Raw genomic sequence first — 21,309 nt, 5'->3', positions numbered from 1 at the left:
CCACGTCTGTCACACACCTCCTCCCACACCCCATGTCTGTCACACACACACACACACACACACACACACATCTTCCCATACTCCGCATCTTATACACACACAAACACACCCTTACTTGTCCAGCCAGCCCTCTTCGAGTTTATCATCTGTGTCATCTGCCTTTGATCCCATGTGCCCTTTGAGGGTGGCTTTTTCTATAAAGAACAAGGTCATCTGTAGCTCCTTAGGTTTCATTCTGGAGCACAGTGGGTGGCTGAGTCAACCTGGGGCAGCGGGGAGCTGGCGGGGGAGCCCGTGACCAGGAACCATCTCCCCCCAGGCCACACTGGATTCTTGGGCCGCCTCGGCCCTTGTACTCAGGAGAAGGAGCAGGTAGCTCTTCACACGGAGGATGTTTGCAGACACAGGGCATTGCATTTGTTTGGTGCACGAACTTTGCCTCCTTTGTACTCCTAGGAAGTCCCAAAACTCCCCATCCCCCTGCCCCACCCCCACCTAATTGATGGCCCCAGACATCTTCTGACTTTGCTATTCCGAGTGGCCTTGGTTAATAGCTCACAGAAAGCAGGGGGCCCAAAAGCTGTCGGGCGGCTGCAGAAGAAAAGTGCGTAGCTTCCTCATGCATTGTTGGCGACCTGGCCCAACATCTGCAGTCCCCTCATGGCTGTGCGGAAGGAGGCCCAGTTTGCCTGTTTTCTGAGCACATCTCTGTGGCACATGGGCCCTTCCCTACCACAAAGGTGGGTTGGTACCATGCCAATGGGTTTGCCACTTGTGCCAGAAAACCCCCGCGACAGGACTTTTTTGATCTCTGTGCGCAGCTATCAAAGGTGTAAGCAAGAGTGTGACTAACCAAGAATGTGACTAACCAAGAATGTGACAAGGCCAATTCTTTGAAGTGAAAAATGTGTGTGCTTTCTAGAAAGAGGAGCTAACTGGGGTCTCCTGTTGCCTTCTGCACCAGTGGCTCCAGGCAGAGTGAAGCCACCACCACATCTGGCCTCCTGGCCTCCTCCGTCGTGAGTCCCAACTCCTACCCTCTGTTCTCTCCGCAGGACTTTGGGAAGTGCCCGCGACTGAGGCTGTTTACTCAGGAGTACATCCTTGCCTTGAACGAGCTCAACGCGGGGATGGAAGTGGTGAAGAAGTTCATTCAGAGGTGGGCCTCTCAGCCGACCACATCCCCACTCTGGCCCGTGAGCCGGCTTTCCTCACCACCCCAGGACCACGCGTCCCATTGATGCCTGGAGAGAAGCCACTAGTGTTCAAAGGCCCTGCGTGTCTCTTCTCCTGCGAGTGTCCCCTGGGTCCTCCTGGCCACGTGTAGGCTGAGGAGCTTCCTTGCTGTGTGACATTGAGCCAGTTGTGGTACCACTCTGATCCTGTTTCCTCCACACAGGGGTTGTTGTGTGGTTAAATAAGATGGTATATGAGGAAGCCCCCAGCACAGTGCCTAATGCTCATAGGAACTCAGGAAATGGTAATGGTCCTAAATAATATAAGTTATTTCCATGGGTCCCTCACCCTTGGGTACTTGGTATGTAGGAAACAATCCTCTGATGACCCCTGAGAGTCATCATCGGGGACTTGAACAGCCACCCCCAACCCTGGCCAAGAAGAAGCCAAATATTCTGGTTCTTCCTCCCTTCCGGTGTGGGGGATGGAAGAATTACTTTTGCTTTGATTTTTAAGTTATTTTCTCTGTGCCTCAGTTTCCATCTGTAAACGAGAATCATAATATCCACTTCACCCAGTTAATATGAGGGATTTCGTGAGCTAATACACATGAGAACCAAGAACAATGTGTAAATGTGATGGGAGCGGTAATGATCACTGTCATAACTCTTCTTCTTTTTTAAGAAAATCAGAATAGCCAGGTTAAGCCAGTTCCAAAACTATGCATTCCCTAAATATGCTCACCTGCAATTCTCAAAGCATTTCCAAACCCCAATGATGTGCCCTTCTATCAGAGTCTGGGGGAGTGACTTCAAGGTCTCCAGTTAAGTTTTGCAAAGTCTTTCCAGGTTAGGTCTTTCTTAGTCGCAGTGGCCACAGTGATTTTCCAGGAGTGTTCCAGGTATTAAGCTCGGGCCCTGACTGCCCTGGGAGTAGGAGTGTTAGCCCCATTTTACAGATGAGGAAACTGAGGCGCAGAGACAGTCATGACCAATAACAGTAGCTGCATTTAATAGGCCTTAGCAATTGTGTGCCAGACCCCGTGTAGGCCATGATCATTTTCCTTCCAAAGCAGGCACTTCTGAGAGTGAAATGAGGTGTTATGAGTAATTATTCCAGAACCCCCAGGCATAAATGTGACTGTCCCAAGGACAAATGGCCTCCATATGCTGTCTTCTCATGTATTAGAAAATTGGTCAGGTATTCTTATTGTAACCCATTAAGGAGGGGACCCCATTTTACTAGCTGAGGAAACTGAGGGTGGAGAATTTAAGTAGCTTGCCAAGGCTGCTCAGTTGGACTTGAACCTAGACATCCCGGATCTGGAGCCCATGACCTGGAGCCTGGCCCTTTGCGGACTGCACATGGCAGAGCCAAGACCAAAATCCCGGTGCTGCCAAGTCCCCAAAAAAGGGCTCAGAGTGTCCCCAGAGCCCCCAAAAGCAGTGTCTGACTGGTGTCCCAGCTCCCCCCACCCCACCTCCCTGCCATGGGTGCCACTCCTGCAGCACCTCCTCACCTGCCCTCTGCTCTTTTCCAGCATGCATGGCCCCACAGGGCACTGCCCCCACCCCCGGGTCCTGCCCAACCTGGTAGCCGTGTGCCTGGCCGCCATCTACTCCTGCTATGAAGAGTTCATCAACAGGTCAGTCATCACCACCACCAGGAGGTCTGGGAGTGAGGCATGCTGCCACTCCCGGGTGGAGTCAGTGAGGGGCCAAGTCACCGAGGATGGTGGCTTGTACATACCTGACCAGGCCAGGGAGGTGGAGTGGCCTTTGCCAGGCCAGCCTCCGGCGTGCTCACCGATCCAGGGCCCAGAGCGCAGGGGTGTTGCCGAAGAGCGAACACTGATCAGCACCGGCAGCTGCAAGGCCGTTGTGTTGACCTGGCTTTAGGAACAAGGAGAAATCTGAAGATTTCTCACTGCCTGGCATATGTGACATATTGGGGCGTGTGTGTGCACGTATGTGCGAGAGAGAGAATGTACACACAGCTGGTGTGTGCATGGGGAGTTGTGTGTGCCCTGTGTGGATGTGTACACATGTTTATGAATGCACATGTGAGTGTGTGCATGTGGGTGCAGATGTTGCCCACATGCGTAAGTGTGTACATGTGTGTGCACAAGGGGTGGCAGTAAGGTTTATTCCCTCTTCACTTGTAAACTTAGAATCGTATTTTGCCTGTGGTCTGCATGTATTTCTTGAGCGCCCGCTGTGTGTGAAGCACAGTGGTAAGTACTGGAGATGAAAGAGGCCACCGATTCCCTCTCAGAGCTCGTCCTCTGCTGGGGGAGGTAACTTACAAGTAAACCTGCAGGATCACGTCAGCTGGTGAGAAATGCTGTGGGAACAGTAAAACAGAGCTGTGACCAGAAGAGGGCATGGCAGGGCCACTGCCTTGGGTTCCCCCAGGGTTTGGGTGCAAGCTCTATTAGGGAAGTGACCCTAGAAAGCACTGGGAAGGAGCCCAAGAAGGAAGGACAGCCCATAGAGCCTGTGTAAATACCCACTGCAGACACCTGTGCTCTCCCCTCTGGACATCCCCTGAGACTCTTTGGAACATGTCTGAGTTTTTCCTCTGAGGGAGGATGACGCTGGGGTAGTTGCTTACCAGCTGCAATTCTTCCCTGACTGAGGATCGCCCCTGGGATACAGAGTGACGCAGATGCCATTAGTTTGCGTAGATCTTTGTATGGTGACCTCTGGGGGTCACTGGAGAGAACATAGTGTGGAGGGCACAGGTGGTCTCCGCTGCCACTGCCCTGTCCAGTTGTTTAGGTGGTACAGTGCACAATACCAGGGGTACCACAATGTGTCTAGGTACCACTAGAGCTGGGGACACACAGCAGGGACATATTTCAGTCCTTAAAGAAAAGGCAGTGGGGCGCTCTGAGTCACTGAAAACCTGCACAAGTGTAGCTTCTCAAACACACACTGTACTTTGAGTTCTTGGGGGAGGGGCTGCAAAAGAACTTTAAAGAGGGGGTATTTCCATCAGACAGGGCTTGAGAAGGGGAGATGATTATTTTTAATGTCCTTAGCCCCAGGTCCTGATAGTCAAAGGGGACCGTGTCCAACCTTGAATCATTTCCCTATTCAGAAAGAGGTGACAGTACCCTTGGGGCCAGAACATGAAGATGTGCCGATCATTCCCAAGTGCCTGTCCTATGCCCTACAGCATGTTATATTAAAAGCAAAAGAGAAGGTTAGAGGGTAGTGCACAGCCTGTACAGCCATCCCAGCATCCCTGTGTACACGGACGACGGTCACTTGCCCTTGGCTGGGCGTACTCTAGCTCTGATCTGCATGCAGTCAAACTCAGGCCACCCCAGGAAGCAGGAAGAGCAACAGGAGTGTCACATACACACATGCTCTCAGGCTCCTGTTTTTCCTGAAGCCGCTGACTCATCTCATCCTCCCTAGGCCCGCTCCCTGGATACCTGAGCTGGGACTCAGGTTGTGGCAGGGGCAGGAGCAGGAAACCGCACATCCCCATTTTCCCTCTGCGTCTCCCTAGCCCTGCCCGGGTCCCCTGCAGCAGGGCTTCCCTGACTCAAGAGCAAGAAGCAGAAAGACAGGGATGCTGGAAATCTCTCCCAGTTCCCACCCAGGAAAAGGGTAGAGGTAGAGGATTAGGAACCGTGCACACTATTGCACAGATAGGGGACTGGGGATAGCAACAGCCAGCTTTGTACCAAGTGCCGAAAGTACAAAACTAACCCAGTCGGATGGAGCCCCTGCCCTCCCAGTGCAGATGATGAAGCAGCAGGTGCAGGTGGAGGGGTAGGGCGTGAGTAAGCAAACAGCCATGGTATAGTTTGATCAGGGCTGTGATGGCAGAAGCCAGAGGCATCATTAACAGTCTCCAGCAGGGAGTCTTAACCCTGGCTGCATATCAGAGTCACCAGGGAAGGCTTTACAAAATCAAAATTTAAACTAAACACATATCTACCCTGTGACCCAACTCCTCATAGCTTTTGGTTCATTAAAATATCTGAATATCTTCTGATACCCATCAGAATACGTGGGCAAAAATGTTTATAGCAGCATTATTTGTAGTAGCCTCAAACTGAAATCTGCCTCAACTCCCATGTCCTGCAATAGTAGAATGGATAAAGCCGTGGTCTGTTCTCAAGGCATACCGTGTAGCAGCAGGAATGAATGAACTGATGCAACAAGCAAACCATGAACAAAGCTCACAGATGCAGTATTGAGCGAAAGAAGCCAGACCCAAAAGATACTTACAGTGTGGTTCTTTTTCCTTGAAGTTCAACAGGCAAAACGAATCTGTGGTAATAGAGGCCAGAAAAGTGGCCACCTATGGGTGGAAAGGTAGGTGGAAGGGCATGAGAGAAGCTTCTGGGTTCCTAGCAATGTTTCACATTTTGATCTAGGTCAGCGGGTCTCAATTGGGGGCAGTTTTGACCTCCAAAGGATATTTGGCGATGTCTGTATACATTTGGGGTTGCCACAGCTTGGGCAGAAGAAGGGGTGCTGCTGGCATCCGGTGGGTAGAAGTCAAGAATGCTGCTAAATACACTACCACGTGCAGGACAGCCCCCCAGAGACTTACCAGAATCATCTGGCCCAAGATGTCAGTGGTGCCAAGGTGGCAGAATCCTGATCTGGTGGCTGGTTATTACACAGGTGAATATGTTAAAAATTCCTGAAGCTCTGCATCTAAGATTTATGTACTTGATTGTTCTATGTTTAAGTTATACCATGGTATGTATGCTGGAGCCCTGTTATATCTGGAAGCACACCTCTTCTTAATTTCACAGTCAGTGATGATACATTGGTCACTTGAATTTGGTCACAGTAGGAGTATTTACACCAAAGAAAATGGCAAACACTGTAAATCAGGGCTCCTTTTTTCTGGTGAGTTGGCTGTTAGACATTTACCAGCATACCATTGGTTAGATATCCATAACAAGGGATGCGGAAGGGTACCTGGACACCACCCACTGCAATTCTGATTTTGCTGGGATGGCCCTGGCATCAGATTTTTTGTAATTCCCCAGGCAAATTGAGTGTGTGGTCAGAGTTGAGAACCCCTGCTCTCGGAGTTGGTGAGCAAGGGATCCCTTCAAGGGGGTGATATTTTAGATGAGACCTCCTGGCTGTCAACAAGGCAAGAGACAGGAAGGATGAGGTGATCCAGGCAGAGAACAGAATACACAGAGGCCTGGCGGGACAGGTGGAGTTGCCATTGTTTACATATTTCTATCTGTGATTCTTAACTACCTGTTTCAGGACCCCCTGGACTGCTTCTTTAAAAAGCAGACCTCTGGACACCACATTTCCAGGTCGAGCCCAGGAGTCAGCATTCTGGGCAAGCTGCTCAGGTGATCTCCACAATAAAGATGAAGGGCCACGGCAGGGGAACTGCAGGAAACTGTGACTGCAGCAGAGAGGGGCGAAGAAAAGCAAAAGATGACATTGGAGAGGAGGGCAGGACATGGAAAGACTTGTACCTCTGAGCTCAAAGCTCCTGCACTGAGCTGTTCCTGAGGGTGGTGTGTTAAATGCAGGTTCAGATTCAGTAGGTCTGGGGCAGGGGCTGAAACTCTGCTTGTCTAACAGGCTCCCAGCAATGCTGATGCTTCTTGGTCTGGGACCACACTTTGAGTGGCAGAGCTGTGCCTGTGTTTCAGTTGGGTTTTAAGTAAAGAAGGGACTTGATGAGATGTCAGCTTCCGAATTCCTCTCTGGTGGCAGCTGCATGGAGTGGACCGGAGGGGACAAGCATGAGCTTTGGGGGACGGTGAGGCGGTGGTTGTAACCAGGTGCCCAGGGCAGAGACATGGGATAGACGAGGCAGGTCTTGCTGCCTCCCGCACAGGCCTGCTGCAGCTGCTAGCACAAAACATCCCAGACCCCTGGGAGACCACAGTAGTTTGGGTTCCTCCAGGAAATTGCCTGAGGGCCCCGAAACTTACTGCAAGATCTTTCCTGGGCTCAGGTCCATCCCACCCCACTGGTTAGTCCCTGGGAGATGAAGCACCGTGATGTCCTCAGGGCTCATCCGCAGTGCTCTTAGTGGTACATGATGTACTCACACACAAAAGAACAGACAACTTGACCCAGGTTAGCGTGGCTCACTGGAAAATCACCCGCTCTGAGCCAAACAGCCTTGAAAATCCACTTCTAAATCCCAGCAAAGGCAAACAAGGGGAAATCGAGTGTTGAGCATTTGGGCAGCCAATTAGCTCTGAAGCCGTAGAGATAGTTATATCCCGCCCTGCCTCCCATGGACCACACACAATTTTCCATCAACCATAGAATTTTCGGACTTTAGCCAATGGCTTTTGTTTTTCCGCAACAAAGTTTAAAGCATACTTATCAAACATCCTTGGTGGGCTCAGCCCAGTCCTTGTGCACAACGAGGGCATGCATCTTTAGGAGCACAGGGCACATTTAGGAAGGAACTGTACGAGCAGCTATTTGTGATCATGCCATTGTGCTGAGTCTCTGGGAGCAGTGGACTCAACCCTGACTACCCATACAGGGAGCCCTAAAGGTTACTGGTGTCCAAACCCCACCCCAGAAATTTCGATCTAATTGGGCTTAAGGATGTTTAGAAATACCCCAAGGGACACTGGTGTCCAACCAGGGGTGGAAAGCTCTGGTTCAGGGGCAGGGTAAAGGTGACAGGTGGAAGAAATCAGAGAAGACTTCATGAAGGAGGAGGACCTACACGGGATCGTATGAGATCTTGGAAGCCACCACAGTGTCAAGGATCCTAACTAAGTCTTGCCAGAAAGAGGCCTGTTTTCATTGCGTTTGGCCCAGCATCTTCCAATCAAATGTGACATCAGTGATGCATAGAGCCCTTTTCTTAGTTAATAGTTATTAACATCCTGCGGTCATCATTCCTCCAGGTAGTTGGAGATGCTGTAAATTGGCGGGGAATGGATAGGAGGGACCTGCAGATTCCAGGGGATTCGAATTCTGGAGTTTAGGATCCCCCTGGAAGAGAGTTCCCAGGTGGAGAGTGGAGCCTGAGCTCTCTCAACTGTCCAGGGATAAAGCAGTAGAGGCAGGGCTTGGGCCTTGCTCTGGAGGACACTATGGCGTCAGAGGGAGGAGGAGGGCGCTTAGACTACAGGAAGCATCTAGAAGCAAAATTGCTAGGTCTCGTAGGTGTGTCGGGAAGATGGCCAGGGAAGGCATCTTGGTGGAGGTACCTCATTGAGATAAATATTCACTTTTTCTTTCAACAGATGTGTTGAGCACCTACTATGTGCAGGGGCTACAGCACATGCTATAGGGACAGATAGCTATGTTTGGATGCCATCTCTACCTCTCTCTGTCTTGAGGCCACGAACAAGCCACTTTCCCAGATTGAGCCTCAGTGTTCTCATTCATGGAGTAGGAACCAATAAAAAGCACTAGCTTGTGGCATGTGCCACAGAGATTCAGGGAGGTGTTTAGCACGATGGAGCCTGGCGGGCCAGAAGCACTCACTCAGTCTGATAGCTCATAGCTGTTAGGACTTTCAGGTCCTTGTTAGGCCATCTGTGCTCACATGCCTTCTCTGCCTCCTCCCCCAGCCGCGACAATTCCCCAAGCCTGAAGGAGATCCGGAATGGCTGCCAGCAGCCCTGCGACCGGAAGCCCACCTTACCTCTGCGCCTTCTGCACCCCAGCCCGGACCTGGTGTCTCAGGAAGCCACGCTGTCCGAGGCGCGGCTGAAGTCGGTGGTCGTGGCCTCCAGCGAGATCCACGTGGAGGTGGAGCACACCAGCACTGCCAAGCCGGCGCTGACAGCCAGCGCGGGCAATGACAGCGAGCCCAACCTCATCGACTGCCTCATGGTCAGCCCTGCCTGCAGTACCATGAGCATCGAGCTGGGCCCCCAGGCTGACCGCACACTCGGCTGCTACGTGGAAATCCTCAAGCTGCTGTGAGTGTCTTCTCCGTGTGCCCGTCACCAGTGGGGTGGGGGAGGGGACTTGACTCTGCAGTTCGTATTCGCTGGTTCAAGGCATGTAAAGGTGGGCATGCTGAGTGTGCATGTGTGCACAGATGCAGGATATGAGGACACATTTTAGATGTGTATGTACGTGTATGCTGTGTAGGTATGTACATAAGCGTACGTGTGTGCATCGGTTTGAGAATGTGTGTGAGTGTGCATGAGCACAAGTGTCTGAATCTGCACATTGTGTGGGGTGTGGGCTCATTCTAAGTTTGTGAGTATATGTGTTAGTGGCTTTGGGTATGTGTGGTATGGCAGTACGTTGTTGATTGCCTGAGTGTGTAAGTGTATAAGTGTGGGTGTGTCTGGGCACTTGTGCTGCTTTTGTGCACGAGTGGCTATGAGTGTACACATATGGGTATAAGTATACACATGTGTTGGAGTATGTGTGTATGTGTGTGTGTGTCTGTGTGTGGGTTTATGTGTGTGCAGGTATGCCTTTAGCCAGTGTATGAGTGTGTTTTGTGCTGTGTGATCTGTGCATGCTGTGTGTGCTCAGTGTGGTCGTCTGTATGTAGATGTCTGTTTTGTTTTCTTGTGCGTGTGCATTCGTGTTATGTGCGCATGTCGGAGTCTTCTGTGAAGGGCGTATCTTTTGGGAAAGTGGCTCCGCCGGATTGTGCCGAGGACCAGACCCTGCCCTTCCTCGTGGTCTGTCCAATGGGCAAGGAGGAAGATGCTTGCAGATCGGGCCCCGTGTGGGCCTGGCTGGTGGGAAAAGCTCTGAGAAGGAGCCAGGAGACCTGGTCTGCTATGGCGGTGCCACGTCCGAGCTGGATCCTTCGGGCTTGCCCCTGCCCCTGCCCCTCTCTGAGCCTCAGTTGTGTGACTCTAGAATGGGAGATCTTAATCTTTGACCCCCAAGAGCCTTTCCAGTTCTGCCACTTGCACTTGTACCACCCAGACCCGTCTCAAACTCACACATGCCTGGTACCTAAGCCCCAGGTGGAGGGACCTGCGCCGAGCTCTGTGGTTCCACAAGCCTGCGTGGTCTGGAGAGCCCAGCAGATGCTTCCCCCGCTCGCTCCCCCGAGTCCTGTCCTTCAGAGCAGAGCACAGCCCCACCCTCAGCACTGTGTCCAGTAGTTGGCCTTGCTAGGTGCGGTTGGTGGCGGACAGCGGGCTTTTTGGAGTGATTGGTGTATTACGGAATGTCACATCTAACCGACATATGGCGCCTGTTTGCAGGTGGGGCACCAGGGCCCCTCGATCTAGGGCGAGGCCTGGCCCTTGGGGCTCGTCACCATTGCTAGGGTTTCACCACGTCTCCGCGTCTTTGCTATGCACTCTGCAGCATTTGTTCTGCCTCTGTCGTGAATGTGTTGCTCAGGGTCCGGAGGGGTGGAGGCAACCTGCCAGTGCCTGGCCAGCTGGCGACTCAATCTAGGGGGTGCTCAGGGGTGCCCCTGTGCTCTAAAACCAGGGCTTGTGGTGTCTGCGAAGGTGAACACGTGTGCACACACGCACACTTATGCACAAGTATTACGCAGTGGCTTCTGTGGTCTGAGAGTGTGGATACAGCATCCCCAAACACTTACTGTGCCCTTGCTTTAGCCTCTGAGAGTAGAGGGTGTGGCCTCCCGGGGGGTCAGTTCCAGCCTTGCTCGTGGTTCTAGTAGCAGAAGCCAGCTGAGAGGCACAGCCACATTTAGTGACACCCCACACCCTCTACCTGCCTCCCCTTCTCACTGGCCCAAGGAAATTTCAAACTCTACTCAGAGAGCATCTCTGAGAACACACTTCAATTTCCTCCAGGCAGGGGTGGGCCCCGACTTTCTCCCGGGGGTCACGGTCAGCCATGGGCCTTGTCTCCTCCTCGCCCCGGTTGTGACAGGGCCCGCCAGGCCGGACACAGCCCTGCTCTCCACCTCGGCCCCTGACTCTGGCTGTTTTCTGCAAACACCTGGAACTCTCAGGCCTTCTGCTGGCTTTAGGCCCTGACTCATATTTCTCATTAAGCATTAAGGGTTTGAATTTCATCATGCAATTCACACAGTTTTTTCCACCTTCATGAACATGCTCATGAATGAGGACTCTGTTCTTCCTGTTCTGCTTGCAGACCGCACGCCCAGCTGCCAGGGCGCAGGTGGGGGTCAGAGGCCCAGTCAGGTGCTGCCCTCTGGGAGCCAGAGGTGTCCTGACCAATGTTCAGAGTGGCATCTCACACCCCACCCAGAAGTCCTCTTGAAGCAGGCCTTACACTCCCAGAAGCCTCTTTTACCTTGGAGGAGTTCAAAACACAGTTTGGGCCTGGTGACTTCTTTCCCTAACAACCTTCCTTCTCCAGCTCTGCTGCCTGCTTGAGTCACTGGCCCACTGGAAGGCCTAGGATGTCTTGGATCCTCAAAACTCCAGCAGCCCAAAGCTTTCCAATGTATGATACTAGGAGAAAGCACATGTCCAGAGCCAGACTGTTGGGCTCAAGGGCCACAGATACCAGTCTTAGCTTGTGACCTTGGGTGAGTTACATGTCTTCTCGGAGTCATAGCCGCCACTGGGCATTAGAGTGAGGTGGAGGGCATGGCTTTGGGCCCCTTGCGGGTGTGGACACCAGGCAAATGGGAGTTACTCTACTTCTGATAGCAACTATATTTCCTCTATTTAAAGACGCTTTGAGAATAAGATACATCGTTGATTTAACAACAACACTTTTAAGAGAGGAAGAAACAATATTCAAAGCATACTCAAATGACAAGAAACCTGCGTCTGGGATTTAGGAAATGCGACCCTATGACGATCTGCTACGTAACTGCAGGCAACCTTGCCTCCTGGCTCCTCTTGCCCTCAGTTTTCTTGTCTGTAAAATGGGCGTCTTTCTCAGAGGGCTGTTGTGAGAATTTAGCAACATAGGACCTTTCCAGGCTGGTTCAGTGCTGATTCTGGATAAGAGTGGACTGCTGTCATCAATAGGAGTGCTCCCTAAATGAGAGTTTTCCGTAAAGAATGAAAGAACGGAGGCTCTAATGTGGAATTGTGGGGTCTTAAGAGGGCCTTGTGGGTGACCGGGGAAGCCAGACTTAGAGCCTTGGCTCAGCTTGCCAACCCTGTTCGTCAGAGTGGGCACCGCTGGTCCCCCATGTGAGCAGCGGCAGCCCACCCCCCAGTGGGGGCCCCGATTGGTGTGTTCCCACCTCTGAAAAAGAATGTAAGCTGCAAAAAATTCCCTGGAGACCCTTGTAAGGGAAGATTGTTCCTAACACAGGTCAAAGTTGACATTGAAAGCGTCACCCTGTGAGGCCTAGGCTGGGTGGTCCGATGGAAAGAACGTGAACTCAGGAGCTGGATAGAGCAGGTCTGGGTATATAGTAGTGTGGAATCCAGCTCTTAACCTGCTGGGCACCTGTGTGTGATTCATGCCTTTTTTTAAAATCCAACATTTATTGTGCTCTAGGCTGGGCCAGGCTCTGTGCTAAATGCTAGGGGTCCCAAATGATACCCTGCTCTGAGTCCTTCTGAATCTTGAGTAGCACAGACTGCTAAAAGCAGTGCCATTGCCCACCCGCCCGATAGGATAGAGTGTGGGAAGCTGCTGAGGCACATGAAGCCACAGTCATGGTAAGGGAGAGGTGGGCACAGCTACTTTTTTTCTGATCGGGTTGAATCTGCTATGTGTTGTTTTTGCAAACACCTGGATTTGCAAACACCTGACAGGCTGGAGATTAGCTGAAAGGAGCCCCAGCCCTTAGGGGCCTTTAGGAAAAATACAGACGGATGTGGGGTTATCCTAATGACTGGGAAGCACACTGGAATGTAGAAGGTGGGCACCGGGAGGGGACACAGGAAGTGTCACACATCGCCCAGGACAGTCCCGCTCGGTGAAGAACCACCACAGCCAGACGCTGCAGCTCCACTGAGGAGAAACAGCAGGAGTTTGGTGCAGGGTAGGGGGTGATTTGGGGATTGGAAACCCTGTCAGACAAGGAATGGCTGAAATTGCCTCCAAAAGGCCAAGAGATGGGAAGGAAGTCTGGGAGCGATGATGGGGCAGAGTGAAGTGGGCGAGCATTGCTGGGGAGTCTGATGAGGCATGGACTGGACTCCAGGCAGCATTCTCTGCTCCTGCCCTGCTCCTCTGGCTCCAGGCACCAGCCATTCCTCAAGGTCAGCATTCCCTCCGCTGGCCATCGTCTTCCTAGTGGGACTCGGGCTCGGGAACTGAGTGTCTGGAGGGGAGTGGGTGGAAGGACCACCTCCTCGGCTGAACACACTGGCTTGGGAGTCAGTCAGAGTGGGGTCCACACTCCATCCCCAGCATTTAACTGATTGTACAATTTTGGACAATGACTCTACCTATCTGAGCCTCGGTTTCCCAGCTATGAAAGGAGGATAATAATCCCTCTCAATGCATTCTGGTTCTCAGGGCTGCCTTGATGTTAAAAGAATTAGTGTGCCGCAGTCCCCGCATTTGTCACAGTACCTGTGACAGGTGCTCTTATTTCCACCATTAGCATCTCCACGTGTGGGCTTCCGGCCTGCAAAACGGCATGAATCATGTATGTACGTGTAGATGTATATTATATATACACATTCGTGTAGATAGATTGACTTTGGAAACTTTCAAATGTGAATTTCTCAGGTACAAGGTCACTCTTTAGAAACTGGAAGCTCCTTGGGGCATTTGAGGCCAGCGGATTCGTTCTGTAGCCCCGGAAGGTCCCTGATGGGACAATGGAGCTGGCAGAAAAGGAGGATTTGCCCAGGTCCCCAGCCTCAGAAACAATGACCACTCATTTCTTACCTTGAATTTTAATTCCTGGGCCAGCAAGTTTGCCTTTTGAGGGAACAGATATTTCTAAATGTGTGTGTGCAGGGCAAGAGCAAAGCGGGATGAAATGTGTCCCTGACACAGGCCTTTTTGAACCCTGAGGCCTGCGTCAGGCAGCACCTCACTCATGGTCTTCTAGAAAGGCTGGTGGATTTCCCACTGGTCTCCCAGGCCTTCTCCACCGTCAGCTCACCCCCATTCCTTAAACCTCTGGGAGCCCAACCCCTTTGAGGACCCCATAACCCCATCCCAGAGAACTACCACACTGTGTTCCCTGTGCTGTGGCCCCAAGATAGCTGGGGTCTAGGCCTCTGTGTGCATGTAGCCGTTGGGGTGAGGCCTGCCTGGCCCTGGCTGGTGGACTGGGGACTTCTGTGTTCTCAGAGGCTCGCACAGCCCACCTGCCCTCAGGCTGTTGTATCAGCTGCTGTTCTGCTGAGCTGTACCAAAGATTCCATGAATCAAGAAGAAATGGGGTTCTGGGAGGAACCATCTTGTCCACAGGACATCTCAGAGCTCTGGTTCAGGCAACACCTATCAGGTGGGGTCATAATTCCACTGAATGTGGTTGTAACTCTTCCAGACCAAGATGGCTGTCCCAAGCCTTCAGAACTGCTCCTCCCCCGCCATTTCCCATGCCCATCCCCTTACCTGCCCAGCTGGTCACTGGTGTTACCCACCCACACCCCAGCAAGAGAAAGGGGTCCTTGGCCATTGGGGCTCTAAACAACTCATGTGCTCACAGAGCCTTGGTCAAGTCCAGTTTCTCCCCTCATGAGCTCTGTGGCTTTGGCAGGTGTTCTGACCTCCCTGGGCCTCCGTTTCTCATCTGTAAGTGGGGTTTCCAGAGCCAGCCTGGCCCCATTAACATGAGGATTAAATGTTTGGTGCTTGAAACCTGAAGCTCCTTGGAGGTCCTCGGGATGCTTGAGGCCTCATCGGCTCTCCCTTTCCCCGCTGAGCCCAGGGAAGGCCTGGCTGCCTTTCCTCCTTCCTGGGGGTAGGTGGTCAGGTCTCTCGTGGCCTGGCCACCGCTCTCCTCCCCGTCCCAGGCCAGCCTGCTCTGCCAACCCTGAGGCTGGCGCTGCTCTCCACCTGGCCATGGGAGGCGCTTTGGTAACCACAGGGTTCCCTCGCTCTGCCCCCAGGCACCTAGCCTTCCAGCCTCTGCCCAACACACCATCTCATGGTCGGACTGGGTGTTCGGAGCAGGGCCAGGAGCCAGCCAGAGACTTGGAGCTGGGCTGGGCCTAGGTGAGGAAGGAAGTCTGTCTGCCATTCCTCTTTCTTCGCTCCCACGTCCTCTCACTTGGTTCTGTGTAAGCCACCATCCTGGAGCCGACAGGTCGAGTTCCCTGCATCAGCCATGCCTAGCCTTGGGCACTGGGGTCCACGCACCTGGCTGTGAATCCTTGCTCCGGGCTTCCTAGCTGCCTGACCTCAGGTGGGTCGCTGAGGTGCTTAGGGCCTCACTCCCACACCTATAAATCAGGTGTGATTCTCTCTCATCCTTGAGTGCCTCTTCTAAGGTTAGGTACGCAGGTTCATGCCCAGTGCATGGCCTGCTAAGTGACTAGTAAACCTCAGCCAGGAGCACTGCAGAACTTAGCTCAGGCCACTAGGCTTCTCTGGGAATTCCTTTCTGCATGTCTGGTGTTTGAGTCTTTCCTCAGAACCCTCCAGGGTGCGAGCTGGATTCTGCAGGCTGTCACTTTATCATGTGTAGTTGGAGGAACATGGGGCGGGAAAGCTCTCACCAAGGGATTATCTCTCTAAATCATGCATGGTTGTTGGTGGGGGCAAATACTGGTTCTGGGGGCAGACAAATCTTACTCCTTTTTGGTATAAAGCATAGGCAGACGTATAGTACGTAAACATACAGTGTGTTGGGAGAACGATTAGGAAAAAAATGTCGAGAAAGCTTCTTGGGGCGGGGGTTGGAGGGCAGGGGGCAGAGGAGCACCAGATGATGAGAAATGGTTGAGAAACACTGAATTCTAAATGTTAAGGAGTGTGAGTACGAACCGGGACCTGTGTGAATGCTCCCGTTCCTGGCGAAGGCCTGTCTGTCCTCAGGCTGAGGCGCTGCCATTCCCCTTCTGACCCTCCTGGCTTCTCAGGGCACAGCTGGCAGAGGAAGTCACTTCTTTTCGAAGCTGTGCTGGTGGGAAGTGGGGAGCAGCCTTCCTGACTCCACAGCCAACTCCAGAAGCTGCTACTGCCCTTCTTCTGGTGACCTCTCGGTGGCACAGCTCTGTGGTCACCTCAGCCAGTTACTTAACTGCTCCTCGCCTGGAACAGGGACTCATGTCCACCGTGGGGCTGGTTCCATGAGCAAGCAGCTCCCGACACATGGGGGGCTCAGCAAATTGCAGCTGTTATTATCCTTCTTGCTGATGTCGTTCCTGTTGTCACACAAATGGGACGTGACCCTCCTGTGCCTGGTCACACCTAAGACCTCAGCTGCAGTCAGGGCGGGCAAGAGCCAATGGTCTGGCGGCAGACAAACCTGGATTTGATTTTTCATCAGCCACTGCTGTGTTAGCTTCATCACTTAGCTTCTCTGAGCCTCAGTTTTCTCATCTGTTAAGTGAGGGTAATCATAATAATCATTAATTATTTAAACATTGGTAAAATAATAATTATAATCTTCGTTGTGAAACGTAAAGGAACAGAGGGAGAGCTCCGGCATGATGCGGTGCACGTACAACATGCTGACAAATCAGATCTGCTATTTTTTCCGTCACTGTTACCACCACTGATCGTATTACTGCCATTAGCAGTAATAAAACCAAAAAAGACTATAAGAAAACCAAAAAAGCTATTCCCTGGACACAAGACTGGAAGTATCCAATAAGTCGGAAGGTTTGGCCCAAACTACAAATGAAATATTTTTTATAAATCAGTCTATAATTGGCCACTCAATTCTGGCCAATCAAAAATGAGAATGGCTTTGTGTCCCCAACCGAAGCCCCTGTATTAGTCAGCTCAAGCTTCCATAACAAAATTACACAGACAGGGTGACTTCAACAACAGAAATTTATTTTCTTACAGTTTTGGAGGCTGGAACTCTGAAATTGAGGTGCAGGCAGGGTTTGTTTCTTCTGAGGCCTCTCTCTTTGGCTTGCAGACAGCTGTCTTCTCTCTATGTCCTCATATGGTCTTCCCTCTGTGTGTGTGTGTGTCCCAATCGCTTCTTATGAAGACACCAGTCATATTGGATCAGGGCCCACCCCAGTGACCTCATGTTACCTTAATCACCTCTTTAAGGACCCTGTCTCAAAATACAGTCACATTCTAAGGTACTGGGGATTAGGATTTGTACATAAATTTGGAGGGGGACACATTTAAGCCTATAACATTTCCCCCCCCCCACCCCTAGTTTGAAAGGTGTGATTCGAACAGCAATTCAGTAGCCTGGGTTCAGAGGCCATGAGAGATGAATTTCTGGGGAGCCGGATGGCCAGCCCCTTCAGTTTCCCTAAAGAAATCTCTGGACAAGTTCTGTCTGCCAGACCTCACAGCCTCGCTGTAGACACCAGCTTCTTGTCCTCCCAGCTCCTTGGACGCTGAGGCGCTTAGAGCAGAGTTGATGCTGCATGAGTCTCTGTAAGGCCCTCGCCCCATCTTTGGCCATCCGTGACAGCACACTGTGATCTCCTCCTTCTCCAGACCAAAGCTGACCATCACCTCTTCTCATTCTAGGTCGGACTATGATGACTGGAGACCGTCTCTGGCCAGCTTGCTTCAACCCATTCCATTCCCCAAAGAGTGAGTCCCATGGACACTTCTGTGAGAAAAGCCTCAGTTGTCCACCAAGACCTTATTGGGGACCAGTCATGTCACGGGATACACCAGGCCACCCTGGGAACAGCATGGACAGCAGCAGGAGATGCAAATATTGGTCCTCAGCTGTGGGACCCCCGGGGAGGCACCCCCCCCCCAAAAAAAAATCTGAGCCGAGAATGCAAACAAAGACATCCCCACCCACGGTACCTTCATGTAGTAAAGTTAGAGATTTTTATTATGCATCAGATGGGAATAGGAGGACCTGCCTCTGCCCTCTCTGAGGCCATGGTAAAAACGAAAAGATAATGCCTGTGGAATTGCTTTCTATGTCACACAGAGATGTGCCGAAAGCTCTCTTATGTCCATTATGAGTATTAGCTCATGCTGCACAATGAGTTGGCCAGAAAAGGACCCTCCGTTTCTCTCTTGCTGGCCCTTATCCCAGTATTGAATTTATCACAGGAAAATAGGGAGAAAGCTGCCTGGTGGATAATGGCCTGAGGAGATGTGTCTAAAGAACCAGGCCCTAAAATGCCTCCAGGTCTCTGTTTTGATAGATGTGAAGAAGCCAGGCCTCAAGAGGCAGCTGGAGCTCTCTCAGGAGCCGATTAACGAGCCTGTGTTTATGAAATGTGGCTCTCCACGGGGGACATTATACTCAGTAATTGCCCCATTTGCTGGCTTGGCCGGTCCCTGGGGCCTCCAGGACTCGAGACCGGAGAAATCTGACTCCTGAGAGCCGCTATCGGCTCCAAGAGCAGTGGCGTCATTGGCTGCAGTCACTGTCCCCACAGCCCTGGAGATACACTTGACAGTGGGCCCATGATGCAATTCACTTGGAGAATCATCCCTGATTGTCACCCTGATGTGCAGCCTTAATGAGTGCAGCCGCACCTTAATTGTGGAACAATTAACAAACACACCTGGGTCCCTGGTGCCCTCGTGTGCACACACACGCACCCCGGTTAGTGCCACTCCTGTTTACAAGTATGGGACCTGGGAGTGGTTTGGGGTGTGGGGGTCCAGTCTGTTAACGCATCGAAGGAGGCCTTTGTTTTACAGCTTCAAGTAGGGGACAGATGTCGGTGTTTCGTTCTCAGCTCCCTCTGCATTCTTCCACTCAGACAGAAGGCCAGGCCATCCCCAGAGGAGGCTCTCTGGGTCACTGTTTCAGAAACAATGCTAACTGCACTTTTCTCTGTTTTTGTTACAGAGCTCTCGCACATGAGAAGTTCACCAAGTGAGTATTTGGGCAACGCCCTCACTACCTACTTCTGGTACGACTGTCCTCTGTTCTGAGGTCATCCCCGACAGCCAGCCCTCCTTCCAGTCCATTCTCTGTCATGTGCATTCTGGGAGGCGGTGATGGCTCCTCTGGGAAGGTCGCCTGCAGCACACATCCTGGCCCGTCCAGGCATTTCCTCATCCCAGGCCCCGACTCTTCCCGCCCTTCCTCACCCCTTGTCCTGGTCCTCTCAAGCCGGGGCCCTGGGAATGACCCTGCCCCCACCCCCTCTTTTCCAGGGAACTGAAGTATGTGATTCAGAGGTTCGCTGAAGACCCCCGACAAGAGGTGAGGCCTCTCTTTCTCCTCGCGAGCCCACTGTCAAGGCTATAGCAGGATGCGCGTGGGCCTGTGGAAGCCTTCTATGGCTCTCTCAGGGCCTCCTTGTCACCCACGGGCATTCAGAACAGTTTACAAAGGCTCCTCGCCTTGTGCATAAACACAGCCCCTGCCCAAGTGTCTGAGCCTGGCCCATGATGTCAGTGTTTTACTGTAAACTCAGGCTAACCAGAGGTGGCTTCCCACTGGCTGGTGGTTTCTCCTCGGATTGCAGGCCTCGATTTGGGGCGGGCTGGCACTGGGGCTCCCAGCCAGCTCTGAGACACTGTCGGATCTTCTGCTGTTCTGAGAATCAGCGGGAAGAAATCTGAGCTGGGTTTCATTTCCTGGGTATGGTGGCCAAGGGCCTCCCTGAGGGGCCATCCACTCTGTCCCTCGAACAGCTAGGCTCAGGGAGAGGACAGCCTTCCACCCGGAGCCTGTGCGTGTGAGCAGGGACACGGAGTGGGCCGGAAACCATGGCGGCCATTCTGCTTCCATTGCATCCGTGTCACCCTGTTAGGCACGTGCTCTTCTCACTTAACCCTCACAACCCTATGAGTAGATTCTATTATTATTCCCATTTTACAGCAGAATTACCCTCTTTTTAGAGTCCAAAAAAAAAAAAAACTGAAGTTGAGTTAGATCCCAAGGTCACACGACTGGTACATGGCTGAGGCAGGATTCGAATCCAGGGAGTCTGGCCCTAGAGCCTGTGTGGTAACCAGCTCTGCAGTGTGAACGCTGGGCCGGGGGTGCTGCAGAGTAAGCAAGATGCTGGCCCTGAGTAGCTCATGCTCTTCTCTGTGCACATGGCTTCCAGGATGGGAGGGGTTCTGGCTTTGGAGGGTCGGGGGAGCACCAACCAGGATGCATACCCTCGGCAGAGCCATGGAATAAAGATGGGCAGAGGAGGGAGGGAGTCATTCTCCATTGAGCCTGAGAATATTCTCCTCAGGCCACACTGTAAAACCTAGTTCTAGAAGATCTAGTTCTAAAACACCATGATTCTAAATCCTGATTCCAGAAGCGATGCTCAGGCACGATGGGAAAAGCAGAACCAGAAGATAGGGAGCTTTTAACTGATTGGGACCAGTGATGATCTCCATCGTTCTGAGGAGTCTCAGAAGTCCCTGGAAAGGGAGCCGTTATTTCAGACACGAACTTTGAAGTTGATGAATAAAAGTGGTACCAGCTGCTTTCCAGAGCAGAGAGGCAGAGCTAAGTGCTGGGAGGGAAAGTTTTAGGTGAGGGTAACATCCGGGGGCCTAGGGGCCTGGTGAGAACAGAGCCCCTGCCCCAGCAGGCCCCTCACCCCACTTCTCCTGTCGGCCAGAGTTGTTCTCTTCTTAATTCTTCGCTATATTTGTTGATGAGGTTTTATACTCTTGATATCTTATTTCTTTGAAGTCAGTAAGTTAACATTTGATATTCTTCCAACTCAGAGGGAAAAAGCAAAGCCCCACCGCCTCTGTTTTCTGTTTACTTGGGTGTGGGTTGTAATCAATTGAATATCTGTAAGTGACTCTTGGCAACAGATTGTCCTTCAGTCTTGAAGGACATGGTGGGGCACTTCTCTCACTTCCTTCTGAGGATAGAGAGGAGGAAGGGAAACAAAGGCCTTTGTTTCTCTCTCTCTCTGCCATGATAGTGGTAGCTGGGGTGGATGTGGAATTCCTCCCAAACACGCTCACGCACATGTGTTTACACACACACACACATACATCTATGCCCAACCACAGACACACTGAACTCTGGGAAGGTGGTTGTGAGCCACAGAGAGGGCTGTGCTTTGGGCACTGAAATTCCCCTCCACCCCGGACAGAGACCCTTCAGGGAGAGGCACAGAGACTCAGAAGAGGGTGGCAGAGTCCCAGTGAGAGAAAGAAAGAGATTAGCAGGACAGAGACCCAGAGAGGGAGACAGTGCCCATGAGGGTAAAGTAGAAAACTCTGGGAGGGAAGAGGACAGACACTCAGAGGCGGGCCGGGGGGG

The 21,309-nt window shown here is 52.1% G+C and overlaps 1 protein-coding gene across 1 annotated transcript in view; it reads left to right on the top strand.

The window, feature by feature from the left end:
- CMIP (c-Maf inducing protein) overlaps positions 1-21,309 on the top strand; it is a 259,420-nt gene that overhangs the window by 224,301 nt on the left and 13,810 nt on the right. Inside the window, exons 8-13 of the mRNA XM_023528591.1 lie at positions 1,056-1,159; positions 2,717-2,821; positions 8,732-9,085; positions 17,628-17,693; positions 18,925-18,951; positions 19,236-19,305. Of these exons, the coding sequence (XP_023384359.1) occupies positions 1,056-1,159; positions 2,717-2,821; positions 8,732-9,085; positions 17,628-17,693; positions 18,925-18,951; positions 19,236-19,305 (726 nt within the window). The remainder of the gene's footprint in view (positions 1-1,055; positions 1,160-2,716; positions 2,822-8,731; positions 9,086-17,627; positions 17,694-18,924; positions 18,952-19,235; positions 19,306-21,309) is intronic.

The sequence above is a fragment of the Pteropus vampyrus genome, unplaced genomic scaffold (genome assembly GCF_000151845.1).
Source record: "Pteropus vampyrus isolate Shadow unplaced genomic scaffold, Pvam_2.0 Scaffold29, whole genome shotgun sequence".
NCBI classification, from domain to species: Eukaryota; Metazoa; Chordata; class Mammalia; order Chiroptera; family Pteropodidae; genus Pteropus; species Pteropus vampyrus.
The sequence above is the reverse complement of the archived record's forward strand: the minus strand, read 5'-3'. Positions and strand labels throughout refer to the sequence as shown.